The sequence below is a fragment of the Mobula birostris genome, chromosome 6 (assembly GCF_030028105.1).
Source record: "Mobula birostris isolate sMobBir1 chromosome 6, sMobBir1.hap1, whole genome shotgun sequence".
NCBI classification, from domain to species: domain Eukaryota; kingdom Metazoa; phylum Chordata; class Chondrichthyes; order Myliobatiformes; family Myliobatidae; genus Mobula; species Mobula birostris.
In genome coordinates, this window is record NC_092375.1 from 146,890,213 (window position 1) to 146,905,001 (window position 14,789).

Below are 14,789 nucleotides of genomic sequence, written 5' to 3' on the forward strand. Positions count from 1 at the left end.
ACCTTTCCATTCAACCTAACAGGAACATAAAGATTCTGTACCCTCAAGATTTCACCTTCAAATGACCTCCATTTCTCTATTACATCCTTCCCATAAAACAAATTGTCCCAATCCACTCCTCATAAATCCTTTCGCATCTCCTTAAAGTTAGCCTTTCTCCAATCAGAAATCTCAACCCTGGGTCCAGACCTATCCTTCTCCATAATTATATCAAAACTAATGGCATTATGATCACTGGACCCGAAGTGCTCCCCAGCACATACCTCCATCACCTGACCTATCTCATTCCCTTACAAGAGATCCAACACTGCCCCTTCTCTAGTTTGTACCTCTATGTATTGCTGCAAAAAAATTATCCTACACACATTTTACAAACGCCAAGCCATCCAGCCCTTTTACAGTATGGGCTTTCCAGCCTATGTGTGGAAAATTAAAATCTCCCACAATCACAACCTTGTGCTTACTGCAAATATCTGCTATCTCCTTACAAATTTGCTCCTCTAATTCTTGCTCCCCATTTGGTAGTCTATAATACACTCCTGTAAGTGTTACTACTCCTTTCCCATTCCTCAATTCCACCCAAATAGCCTCCCTAGACGAGCCCTCTAATCTATCCTGCCAGAGTATTGCTGTAATATTTTCTCTGATGAGCAAGGCAATACCTCCCCCTCTTGTCCCTCCGATTCTATCACACCTGAAACAATGAAATCCAGGAATATTTAGTTGCCAATCACAGCCCTCCTGTATCCATGTTTCACTAATAGCCACCACATCATACTTCCAGGTATCAATCCATGCTTTAAGCTCATCCACCTTTCTTACAATGCTCCGAGCATTAAAATAAATGCATTTAAGAAATTTTCTACCTCTTACTCTCTGTTTATCACTAACGGTGCAAACAACTTTACTATTTTCTTTTTCTTCCTTCTCCCCTACATATGTTCCTACACTCTGGTTCCCCTCCCCCCTTGTATCTAGTTTAAATCCACTGGAGCGTCTCTAGCAAACCTATCTGCAAGAATATTTGTCCCCCTCCAGTTCAGATGTAAACCGTCCCGCCGGAACAGGTCCCACCTTCCCTGGAAAACTGCCCAATTATCTATAAATCTGAAGCCCTCCCTCCTGCACCATGTCTTCAGCAATGTGTTGATCTGCGCTATCTTACTATTTATATATACCTATATAAACCGGATATATTTTAGAAATAATACCTGGTATTTTATACAGCTGCAGTGCACCATAAAAGTTAGAGAAAGCTAAAGAAAAAATGTCTTCTCTCATCATTCAATGATGCATGGCTGAAATTTTCAAACTACCACGCCAAAGTAAACAGCTTTAGTCCTTCCTGCCAGTGCTCCCCAGCTCAGTGTTCAGCCATAATCATCATCCCACCAGATCTACACTGAACACTTAGAACTGCAACACAAAAGGTTTTATCTGGTTTCTAAGCAATTAGCCTGGAAGCAGCTGTTAGTTGATTAAAGGCTACAGTAAATGTTTTAGTTTTATTTACTGATTGTATGATACAGTAAAAGTACACACTCTGTGCTTTAATAAAACAACAGCCAGTTCCCATCAGTGACAGAAAACCAATAACTCTGAGCTATGGAAGCTGGATTAGTTAGTTGGTCCAGCCTTCAAAAGAGATTAACTGGTGGTTAAGAAGGAAAAACAACAAGAGGGGAAGGTGGAGAGTAAAGGAAGCATGATGCAATGTTACAGAAGTAAAGGTGCTTACCCAGTCCACTGAGTACGACAAAGTAGAAACAGAAAGCTCTGCCTCAAACAGAACCATGATATCTTGGAAGTAACACAAAACCCACAGGCATGGTATACGACTAAAATTAGGATTGTGTGAATTGGGTCAACACTCTGATGGTGGTAGGAAAGTAATTGTTCCTGAACCTGGTAGTGTGGGAATTTAAGCATCTTTATTTCTGACCCAATGGCAGCAGCAAGAAGGGGACATCGCACAGATGGTGGGGATAGTCGATAACAGATGCCACCTATTTGAGACAATGGCTCTTAGAGATGATTTCAATGATAAGGAATGCTGTGCGTATGATGGGCCAAACTGTGTCCACTATCTCTACAACCTCTTGTAACCCTGTGCATTGAAATTCCCATACCAGGTCACGATGCAATCATTTTGGATAGGTTTTACAGATCCATCTGTACAAGTACGGTTGTTAGAGTATTAAGTGATGTGCCATATACTCTTAATGCTTCTAAGAAAGTAGAGGCCAAGAAAGTTAAATAATGATACGATACAGAAGTGCACTAGAGGCAACTTCTCATGGTCCCAGAACTTATCCTCTACAGTCAAGAAAGCTCACCAATACCTCTACTTTCTGAGGAGGCTGAAGATAGCTGATCGATGCACATCAGTACCCACAACCTTTCACAGATGCACAGTGGAGAGCATTCTAACATGTTGCATCACTGTGTAGTATGGAAACTGCACTTTAGCAAACTGGAGAGCTCTATACCATGGGTAGTTAAAACTACCCAGCGCATCACCAGCACCATCAAGGACATACATTCAGAAAGCTGCCAGAGAAAGGCCAGCAATATCATGAAGAATCCCACCGACCCTGCTTATGAACTGTTTTTCCCACTGCCATCAGTGAAGAGGCTACGCAGCATCCATGCCTGGACCACCAGGCTCAAAAACAGTTTTTTCCCCCAGACTGTCTAGCTGATCAACACGTTTGCCCATTAACCAACCCCACCACCATTACGTATTCATCACTCAACATCACTTTATGTACATACAGTCAGTCTGTGTATATAACAGTTACTTCTGAGATGTGTTTTATAGGTTTACTTTTGTTTTTTCTTGTATTCTTTATGCTGCATGCGATCCAGAGTGGACAATCATTTCGTACTCCCTTACACTCGTACTGAAGAATGAGAATAAACAATCTTGAAGCTCGAGCCTTGGTCACTTGAGGAAAAGGACAATTTGTTCTCGGATTTACAAATTTGAGACTTTGGAATATTGAGCACTAAGCTGATAACATGTCCTGGTCAATGGTTTCTGTTTAATGTAGAGAGAAAACGGGTAAAACCTTGGCTGTAAGAATACATTAGCTGTTTTTAGCATACAATTTTAATATGTGGCCTTTCTAGCACCTGGATCCAACATCTGGTTAAATATTAAAACTATTGTTATTTCTGAAGATGAAGATGATCGATTACAGTAACTAACAGCAGTCCAACTTAATGAGACATCAGCAAGGGTATTATTGATCAGCAAGGCTAAAAGCCCATACTCCATAGAAGGGAGGCATTAGTCAAGCCTGGTTGAAGGCAGAGGAAAGGGTTGAGTAATTATTCAACTGGGATTTGAGAAAGAGAAAGGGAGAATTCAAAGCACCCTGACTACTGCTGTGTCCTTTCCATAAGCACCGGCACAACTTTCCAGGCTACTGTACATTTCTGTGGCAGTGCAATAATATATTGCATGCGGCAAGTAACAAACACCAAACTTGCTGACACTGATAGCTTCGTAATAAAACTTCTGTGCGTAATATCCTAGCCAAAGGAGAGTGAGTAAAGATCATGGTGGATGCAGAACAGCTTGCTCATAAAGGTAAAAAAAAATACTGAGTTAATGAACTTAACCAGTGAACACAAACATCCAGTCTTTGGTTATTCAAGTGTTTATAATGTGTTCTTTATGAATCATGTTTTATTTGCTGATCATCATGAAAATTTCAGAATCACAGGTGCTCCTGCTCCCATGTAATGTTTGCCTGTGTAATTAACAACAGAAAAATCACAACTGTCAATGCATGTATATGAAAGTAATTCACCTCAGCAAACAAACCTTGGAGAATTCCATCTCCAGTTTCTTTTCAAGTCACAGGAGAAAATAATAAAACAAGGAAATTAGACTCCTGATGTTGTAAATCCTATTGACCATAAGACAAAGGAGCAGAAGTCGGCCATTCGGCCCATCGAGTCTGCTCCGCCATTTTATCATGAGTTGATCCATTCTCCCATTTAGTCCCACTCCCCCACTTTCTCACCATAACATTTGATGCCCTGGCTACTCAGATACCCATCAATCTCTGCCTTAAATACGCCCAATGACTTGGCCTCCACTGCCGCCCGTGGCAACAAATTCCATAGATTCACCACCCTCTGGCTAAAAAAATTTCTTCGCACTTCTGTTTGAGTGGGCGCCCTTCAATCCTTAAGTCATGCCCTCTCGTACTAGACTCCCCCATCATGGGAAACAACTTTTGCCACATCCACTCTGTCCATGCCTTTCAACATTCAAAATGTTTCTATGAGGCCTCCCCTCATTCTTCTAAACTCCAAGGAATACAGTCCAAGAGCGGACAAACGTTCTCATATGTTAACCCTCTCATTTCTGGAATCATTCTGCTGAATCTTCTCTGTACCCTCTCCAACGTCAGCACATCCTTTCTCAAATAAGGAGACCAAAACTGCCCACAGTACTCCATGTGAGGTCTCACCAGCGCCTTATAGAGCCTTAACATCACATCCCTGCTCCTATACTCTATTCCTCTAGAAATGAATGCCAACATTGCATTCGCCGCCTTCACCACCGACTCAACCGGAGGTTAACCTTAAGGGTATCCTATACGAGGACTCCCAAGTCCCATTGCATCTCAGAACTTTGAATTCTCTCCCTATTTAAATAATAGTCTGCTCATTTATTTCTTCTGCCAAAGTGCATAACCATACACTTTCCAACATTGTGTTTCATTTGCCACTTCTTTGCCCATTCTTCCAATCTATCCAAGTCTTTCTGCAGACTCTCTGTTTCCTCAGCACTACCGGCCCCTCCACTTGTCTTTGTATCGTCAGCAAACTTAGCCACAAAGCCATCTATTCCATAATCCAAATCGTTGATGTACAATGTAAAAAGAAGCTGCCCCCAACACGGACCCCTTTGGAACACCACTAGTAACCGGCAGCCAACCAGAATAGGATCCCTTTATTCCCACTCTCTGTTTCCTGCCAATCAGCCAATGCTCTATCCATGTATCTAACTTTCCCGTAATTCCATGGGCTCTTATTTTGTTTAGTAGCCTCGTGTGGCACCTTGTCAAAGGCCTTCTGAAAATCCAAATATACAATATCCACTGCATCTCCCTTGTCTAGCCTACTTGTAATTTCCTCAAAAAATTGTAATAGGTTTGTCAGGCAGGATTTTCCTTTAAGGAATCCATGCTGAGTTCTGCCTATCTTGTCATATGCCTCCAGGTACTCTGTAACCTCATCCTTGACAATCGACTCCAACAACTTCCCAACCACTGATGTCAAGCTAACAGGTCTATAATTTCCTTTTTGCTTCCTTGCCCCTTCTTAAATAGTGGAGTGACATTTGCAATCTTCCAGTCCTCCGGAACCATGCCAGAATCTATCGACTTTTGAAAGATCATCGCTAATGCCTCCGCAATCTCCACAGCTACTTCCTTCAGAACACGAGGGTGCATTCCATCTGGTCCGGGAGGTTTATCTACCTTTAGACTATTCAGCTTCCTGAGTACTTCCTCTGTCGTAATTGTGACTGTGCACACTTCTCTTCCCTGCCACCCTTGAGTGTCCGGTATACTGCTCATGTCTTCCTCAGTGAAGACTGATGCAAAATACTCGTTCAGTTCCTCTGCCATCTCCTTATCTCCCATTACAATTTCTCCAGCATCATTTTCTATCAGTCCTATATCTACTCTCACCTGTCTTTTACTCTTTATATACTTGAAAAAGCTTTTAGTATCCTCTTTGATATTATTTGCTAGCTTCCTTTCATAGTTAATCTTTTCCCTCTTAATGGCCTTCTTAGTTTCCTTTTGTATGCTTTTAAAAACTTCCCAATCCTCTGTCTTCCCACTAATTTTTGCTTCCTTGTATGCCCTCTCCTTTGCTTTAACTTTGGTTTTGACTTCTCTTGTCAGCCGCGGTTGCATCCTTTTCCCATTCGAAAATTTCTTCTTTTTTGGAATATACCTGTCTTGCACCTTCCTCACTTCTCGCATAAACTCCAGCCACTGCTGCTCTGCCGTCTTTCCCGCCGGTGTCTCTTTCCAGTCAACTTTGGCCAGTTCCTCTCTCATGCCACTATAATTTCTTTTACTCCACTGAAATACCGACACATCAGATTTCGGCTTCTCTTTTTCAAATTTCACAGTGAACCCAATCATGTTATGATCACTGCCTCCGAAGGGTTCCTTCACCTCAATCTCTCTAATCACCTCCGGTTCATTACACAATACCCAATCCAGTACAGCCGATCCCCTAGTGGGCTCAACAACAAGCTGTTCTAAAACGCCATCTCGCAGACATTCTACAAATTCTCTCTCTTGAGATCCAGTACCGATTTGATTTTCCCAATCCACTCGCATGTTAAAATCCCCCACAATTATCATAACACTGCCCTTCTGACAAGCCTTTTCTATTTCCTGTTGTAATTTGTAGTCCACATCACTGCAGCTGTTTGGAGGCCTATAAATAACTGCCATCAGGGTCCTTTTACCCCTGTGATTTCTTAGCTCAACCCATAAAGATTCTGCACCTTCCGATCCTATTATCACCTCTTTCTAATGATTTAATATCATTTCTTACCAATAAAGCCACGCCTCCCCCTCTGCCTACTTTCCTATCCTTCCGATACACCGTGTATCCTTGGACGTTCAGCTCCCAGAGACATGCATCCTTTAGCCAGGTCTCAGTGATGGTCACAATATCATATCTGCCAATCTGTAGCTGTACGACAAGATCATCCACCTTATTCCTTATGCTGCGTGCATTTAAGTATAACACCTTAAGACCAGTATTTGGTACTTTTTGCTTTGATTTCACTGCAACTTTATTGCACTGTAACTCATCCCAATGGCTACAAATTTGCCCCATCACCTGCCTGTCTTTCCTGACATCTTTACTGCTCACTATCTTAGATTTATTTCTGTTTTCCCCTTCCTCCGTTCTATCATTCTGGTTCCCATCCCCCTGCCAAATTAGATTAAACCCTCCCTAACAGCTCTATTAAACCTTTCCGCCAGGGTATTGGTCCCCTTTGGGTTCAGGTGTAACCTGTCCATTTTGAACAGGTCATACTTCCTCCAGAAGAGATCCCAATGATCCAAGAATCTGAAGCCCTGCCCTCTGCACTTGTCTCTCAGCCACGCATTCATCTACCTGATCCTACTATTCTTGCCTTCGCTAGCACATGGCACAGGTAGCAATCCTGAGATTACTACCCTGGAGGTCCTGCTTCTCAGCTTCTATTGATACTCAAACTGTGATGAGAAGTTCTGTGAGCTGCCCTTCTTGAAAATGGAGAGTGCAGTTGAAAGGTCGTGAGGCAAAGGTATCTGTTCCTTTTTTTTAAGAGATCTCTGGTTTAGTGTTCTATATTAAAAGTTCATTCAAACAGTAAGTAAGATAAGCATCTCGTCCAATATATCACTTAAGTTTGGGCAATGTAAGTCATAATTACTAGAAAATAAATTGTAGTTCAGTATGTATAAAAATTAATATTTTGAGTGATTTTGGTGGCAGTGCTGCTAGTATTCAGGATACCCAACTAAACCTATCCCCTGCTGTTACAGACTTTTTAGGGTGATGGATACAGATAGTAGCTTGCATTTCTGAAAAGCATCACTCGAAATGTTTGGGCATTCTGGTTGCCATTTTTGGCTTTATGCTGTTATGGCTTTGTCAGGAAGAATCAAAATCAATATGCTCTGTAAAAGGATTCTTGCATGTCAGGCCAAGGCTGAGACTGAGAACCCGGATAACCAGATGGACCAAGGTTGTTATATGGTCTGGGGTTATGCAGTCATGGTGAAATCCAGTTTCAAAATCAGTGAGTCAAAAAGACTTGATAGCACAGTCAATGGCATCTTCCATCATCTTGTTGCTATTGAGAATAGATTGATGGGTTCTAATCAGCTGAATTGGTTTTGTCCTTTTTTTCCTGATAGTTGTATGTTAGAAGTCCTTAAATATGTGTCTTTGATAATCAGACCTGGCAGTGTTTACTCACGACTTTCAGTAATTCGAATGATGCCTGAACCTGATTTCCTCAGGCCTCTGTATTTCTCAAGAAGCATTGAAATACTGATGTATCCAGAACATGATTCTAATATTTTCAAATACTTAATACTTTTATAGCAAACAGTGAAATAAGAAGTGGATCTATATTTAAACCCATATGTGATTTGTCCATTATAAACAATACCCTGAACAGAAGTGTGAGTCTCAAAGCACATTCCTCGCTCTCATTGGTCATCACTTTCCACAATGTAAATCGTTCAAAAATATTTTGTGACTTTTGTTCCTGTTTGGAGTCTTCCCTCATTTTCTTTACACGCGTCCATCTACACCAAATGAACATTTTCCAAGAAAGTAACTAAATATTTTTTACTACAGAGAAATCCAAAGAAAGAGTAATTAGCTATTTGGCATTTTTAGGGCAGTGTAAAGATTATTCAGAAGGTAGGCTAAGTGAAATGATATATATTAAGATTCTGCCCAAATGGCACTGCGTACGGCAGCCATGTTGTGAACTCCGTTCCAACTTTATTGAGTTCAATTCAATAATGTCCAAGAAAACCAAAGTGTTGACCTCGGCATACCTTGTTTACTGGTTGACAGCTATGTACAGTTGATACATCATTTATTTAAATACTTATAATTTTTTTCAAAATGCCAAATGGATTTTGAGCTCAGAAGATATTTAATGCATCAGAAAATTTTGAGAAAATCTGGATTGTGGAGATTAATTTCAAACTGTACTATATGGTGTGGTTGAAGTATTGAGGTATTCTCCATTGTGAGGTCAATGGTGTAAGGGTTAATGCTCAAACTAGCATTGACGTTTTTCTAAAGCTCCAACTTTAAATCAGAAGCTTCTTTGTGAAGGCATCAAACATGGAGGATGCGCGTTGTGATTATCAACACGCTGTCACAGGTATAGTACATGAAGGTACTGTGTATTAACAACTCAGATATATTACTGGTATGAATATTTCAATTATCTAAGAACATTTCTTTTAACCAAAGGTCAAGATATAATACATATCCAGCTGTAGTTATCTGAAGCTCTGCTGGTTGTTTTAAATAACACAGCTTGCAAGAAACAACATAAAAGCAAAATAAAATACATGAGCTTTCAATAGAATATCTTGAAGAGCCTTTGAACATCAAAAAATCACCAGATATTGCTAGGGACCTGCAGAGAGAAAAGTGACTGGTTTAAATTGCATTTCAAAATACTGTTACTTTCTACCATTATATAAAGTCAAATTTTGTTTTTATAAAAAATTGATTTGGAGTTCCATAAAAGCTGACCACAATGATCATGCTTCTGCAGTCAAATACTTCTGTTTCAGTAACTTACATTTATATAAAGAGAGCACAATAACGAGAGCATAAACGCTTCTTGATGTGCTGCAAAAGAGGTAAGCAATAAAGCATCTTCCGATGGTGTTGACTTGGTTTGAATCCAATAATGAATTGACTGAGTCGCAACAAAATTGAAGATTGCTTCGTTTAAGGTATTAGTGATAGAATACAGAAGGGAAACAGGCCATTTGGCTCAGATTGACCAATGACCACCCATGTGTTCTAATTCCAAGTTCCAGCGCTTGGTCTGTAGCCTTCTTTGTCAAGGCCATTTAAGTATTCATCTAGACACCTCTTAAATGCTTTCAGTGATTGTGCTACCGCCTGTTTCTCTGGCAATGTATTCCGTCAATCTTGGTGAAAAGGGTCCCTCTCAGATCTCCTCAAAACCTTCTATCTCTTATAAGATCTATGTCTTCACGTCTGATGGGGGAGGGGCACATTTCTACCCTACCTTGTTGTTCCTCTCCACACCTTGTGGTGCATCGGGCAGCAACCTTACCATTTCTTTTGCATTTGTCTGTTTTATTACGAAGCCGAGTTGCTAGCTTGACACTCAACTCAGCATGAATAGGAAGCGTGCAGGGAGCTGGCTGGATTCGAACCTGGGACCACGCTCCTCAAAGTCTGGTGCAGATGCCACAATACCACAGGCTGGCTGATCTACCCTATCCATGTCCCTCATTATTTTATATCTCAGTCATGTCCCCTCTCAATCTCCTGCACTTCAGAGAAAGACCAAGCTTCTCTTGTAAACGTAGTATGTAAACGTTCACTAATTTTTGTGTTAATGATATTTATTCAGATAGGTTGATAAAAGTAATTAGCACACAATAGGTTTAAAGTTCACTATAATTTGAAATTTACATCCGTTCTTTGTTTACAGATTAAATTTTTTTCGTGACATACCTGATTTCCGAATCTTGGCCTGTGGAGGAGATGGAACCGTAGGTTGGATATTAGATTGTATTGGTATGTTCAATATTCACAAATAATATTATAAAATTTAACTATTTGTTACATACTAAATTACATTAAGTCTCGTCACTAATGTCAGAAGTAATACTTCCATGTTTTGATTCTTAACTATAGTCTTATCTTTATCTTTTATGTTAAATTACAGCTGCTCTGACTTACAGCTGCTATTTGACCTGAACTATGTATATCTGTTTTTTTTTCTGTTTCAGATAAAATGAACTTATTAAAACACCCACCTGTAGCTGTGTTACCACTGGGAACCGGAAATGACCTCGCTCGATGTTTGAGATGGGGAGGAGGTAAGAATGAAATGTGACTCATTGCCGCTCCTGTTAGATGTTTTATCGTCGAGGCTACCTCTCTTGGCTTTGATTGTGTAAATAAAGCATTTTTGTTGCCCATATTTAAACTAATGCAATTTTCCAAGGGGCAATCTTGTAACGTTTCTCCTTGGCTGTCGAAAATAGTATTGGTCCTGAATAAAGACTGAGAGGTCAAGAGCTGGATATATTGAAACCATTTAATGTTAGATTTCAAAGTGAGGTTCTTAAAATTTCTTGTTCTCAATGGCTATTAATTGCTGTCTCACTAATATTGACTTCACGTTATAATGATTGCCTAGCGCAGTGAGTCTGCGTGAATGTTGTTCTGATTGTTCCCGTTCCAAGAGATTCATCTCTGACTCCTTGCATCCCCAAATGGTCCAAATTCACCTTTATGAACCATAGCCCCTTGCTTCTAAATTACTCCCATCGTTTTCCTACTTGTGCCAGCAGGGATGTATGATGAAGCTGTCAGTTTCAAACCCCCCGCATTATAGGTAAACTCCTTGGAGTGCAGCGGGGCACACTAATGGGCTTCATATAAGCAGTGGCCTTGGACCCGGTGGATGTGAAAGCATTAAAATCGATTGCAGCAATTTCTGCCACCCCCCCCACCCCAACAAAATTCTGTCACCGGACTCGTCTTTCTTCCTCTCAGTTACTAAACAAGCCCTTCTTTCCCTCCAGTTACTGAACCAAAATCAGTGAAATGAGTATTATGTAAAGTTTGTAGCTGTGCACATGAAAACAGTTAGTTTGCCTCTGGATGTCCTTAATATCAGCATCAGATCCACAATATAAGTGGGCTGTTTAGAGATTATTTTATGTATTGTAAGCTATTTAGAGTCAAAGATTTTAAAACGCGTTTCTTTATTCATGCAAAAGGATATGAAGGTGGTAACTTAATGAAAATTCTCAAAGACATAGAAAACAGTGTAGAAATGATGTTGGACCGATGGAGTATAGAGGTGATTCCAAACAACAAAGAAGAAAAGGGTGATCCGGTGCCATACAATATTGTTAACAACTATTTCTCAATAGGTGTGGTAAGTGCCAACATACAGTAATCCTTTTATGTTCTGATGTCAAGTTTTGATATTGCCCTGTGCTTGTTGTTGGGAGATGTATAGTTTTCATGCCTATGCTGTGTCTACTGAAAGCACAAAATGTTCATTTTTAATGCTAACTAATACACTCAGAATACAGTTTAGTCATCAGTATACAGTGCCTGTTAAAAAATACTCACCTTCCCCTTGGAAATTTTCTTGTTTTATTGTTTTACAAAATTAAATCACAGTGGATTTAATGTGGTTTTTTTGGCACTGATCAACAAAAAAGGGCTTGTGTCAAAGTGAAAACAGATCTCTACAAAGCGATCTAAATTAATTACAAATATAAAACACAAAATAATTGATTGCATGAGTATTCACCCTCCTCACTTTAATATGACACACCAATTCATCGCTGCTGCAGCCAACTGGTTTTTAAAAAGTCACACTTAGTTAAATGGGGATCTGTTTTTGGAGACTTGTGTGCAGTCAAGGTTTTCCAATTGATTGTAGTAAAAAATACACATGTATCTGGAAGGTCCAGTTGCTGGTGAGTCAGTATCCTGGCAAAAACTAGACCATGAAGACAAAAGAACACTCCAAGTAACTCTGCAAAAAGGTTATTGAAAAGCACAAGTCAGGAGGTGGTTACAAGAAAATTTCCAAGTCACTGACTATCCCTTGGAGTACAGTTAAGTCAATCATCAAGAAATAGAAAGAATATGGCACAGCTGTAAGTCTGCCTAGAGCAGGCCGTCCTCAAAAACTGAGTGACCATGCAAGAAGGGGCCTAGTCAGGGAGGCCATGAAGGGACCTATGACAATCCTGGAAGAGTTACAAGCTTCAGTGGCTGAGATGGGAGTGATTACACATACAACTGCTTCACCAGTTGCAGCTTTATGGGAGAGTGGCAAAGAGAAAGCTACTGTTTAAAAAAAAAACTCACATGAAATCTTGGCTATAGTTTGCATGTGGGAGACTCTGAAGTCAGCTGGAAGAAGGTTCTATCGTATGATGAAAACAAAAGTTGAGCTTTTTGGCCATCAGACTAAACGCTATGTTTGGCATAAGTCAAACCCTGAACAGCCTCAAAAACACACCATCCCTACCATGAAGCATGGTGGTGGCTGCATCATGCTGTGGGGATGCTTCGCTGCAGCAGGGCCTGGAAGGCTTGTAAAGGTAGAGAGTAAAATGAATGCAGCAAAATACAGGGAAATCCTGGTGGAAAATCTGATGCAGTCTGAAAGAGAGCTACAACTTAGGAGATTTGTTTTCCAGCAAGACAACAATCCCGAGCATAAAGCCAAAGCCACACAGGAATGGCTTAAAAACAACAAAGTTAATGTCCTGGAGTGGCCAAGTCAGAGTCCAGACCTCAATCCAATTGAGAATTGTGGCTGGACTTGAAAATGATTCCCATGCGATCTGACAGAGCTTGAGCAGTTTTGTAAAGAAGGAGGGGGAAAAATTGCAATGTCCAGATGTTCAAAACTGATCGAGACCTATCCACGTAGACTCAAGGCTGTAATTGCTGCCAAAGGTGCATCCGCTAAATGCTGACTAGAAGGGGGTGAATACTTATGCAATCAATTATTTTGTGTTTTATGTATGTAATTAATATAGATCACCTTGAAGAGATCTGCTTTCACTGACATGAAAGAGTATTTTTCTGTTGATCAGTGTCAAAAAAGCCAAATTAAATCCACTATGGTTCAATGTTGTAAAACAATAAAACATGAAAATTTTCAAGAAGGGTGAATACTTTTTATAGGCACTGTATGTACCAAGCACCTTAATTTTACTTTGCTCATCAGAGGCATGATCATGTAATACAAGCTGAATAAAACCAATACAGAAGCAAAAATAGCAAGTAGGATGACATTTATGTTTAAGAACAATAACTGTGCAGTGGCCATTATAGATTGGTTTACCATTTTATTTCATGAAAGGTATTGAGAGTTTGTACTGTGCAGTGTCCAGACTAAACAGCAGAAAGTACATCAGGTGAACTGAGTAATGATAGTCAATGTCATGGAGCTTCTGGTCCAGCAGGATGAACTAAGTCACATGCTTATAATTAGGGAAATTGAACAATTAGAATCTTTTTGCTGGGGCTTTTAAGTAATGTGATCCACTCTCATCCTTTACCAGTTGAGAAGGGATCATTTTATTAGATGAAGTGATCCTTTGTAACCTCCCAACACTGGGTATCAGATACATTTGATTTCCAGTGTTTATATCAATTTTTAGCACTGACACAGAACAAGTTTTAGCAATTACATCAAAGGGGGACACATTTATGAAAAGACGGAGCCCTGGATGACACTGACCAGTATTCAGAATGTTTCATTTCCGGTCATATCTTATGCACAAATAATATACATTTGAATACTTCTCCTGCTTTATCTACCTTGTTCATCTCAAAATGCGGGAAATTGGAACAAAGGTAGCTCAGTTTAAGTACATTGCTTTGTATGTTTGCTTGTTTAATTGCATAATGTTGCATTATGTTTTCTAATTCAATTGAGTATAATGGTTATGAATATAATAAAGGATATTTCAGGTGAATACTAAGTTTCTTTAGAAAAATAGAAGGCTGAGGTTTTTCTTCATGGAGAAATTGTTTAAATAGATTCGTATATAGTATCCATGCTCATATGAATTTTCTAACACATTAATGTCTGGGTGAAGTTGTCTTTTGAAGAATGTCATTTCATTTAAGGTTGTTCAACATGAAGTATAATCTTTAATCTATGTCAATCCTTAGTTATTGCTTGTTATTTTTGATCAGCTGAAAATGCAGTCAATGACCACTTTATTAGATGCAGGCGGTACCTAATACTAGTACCAAATAAAGCACCACCTGTACCTAATGAAGTGGCCACTGAGTGTCTGTTTGTGGTCTTATTTATTTATTTACTTGGCAATACGGCATAGAGCAGGCCCTTCTGGCCCTTCGAGCACACTGCTCCTGCAACCCCTGACAAACCTAATTATGAGACAATTTACAAGGACCAATCAACCTACCTAGTGTGTCTTTTGACTGTGAGT

The 14,789-nt window shown here is 39.8% G+C and overlaps 1 protein-coding gene across 10 annotated transcripts in view; it reads left to right on the forward strand.

Moving 5' to 3' along the window:
• Window positions 1–14,789, forward strand: part of LOC140199449 (diacylglycerol kinase beta-like) — a 566,317-nt gene that overhangs the window by 325,990 nt on the left and 225,538 nt on the right. For all 10 annotated transcript variants that reach the window (XM_072261555.1, XM_072261557.1, XM_072261558.1 and 7 more), the window contains 3 exons: window positions 10,271–10,356; window positions 10,572–10,661; window positions 11,571–11,731. In XM_072261555.1, coding sequence (XP_072117656.1) covers window positions 10,271–10,356; window positions 10,572–10,661; window positions 11,571–11,731 — 337 coding nt within the window. The remainder of the gene's footprint in view (window positions 1–10,270; window positions 10,357–10,571; window positions 10,662–11,570; window positions 11,732–14,789) is intronic.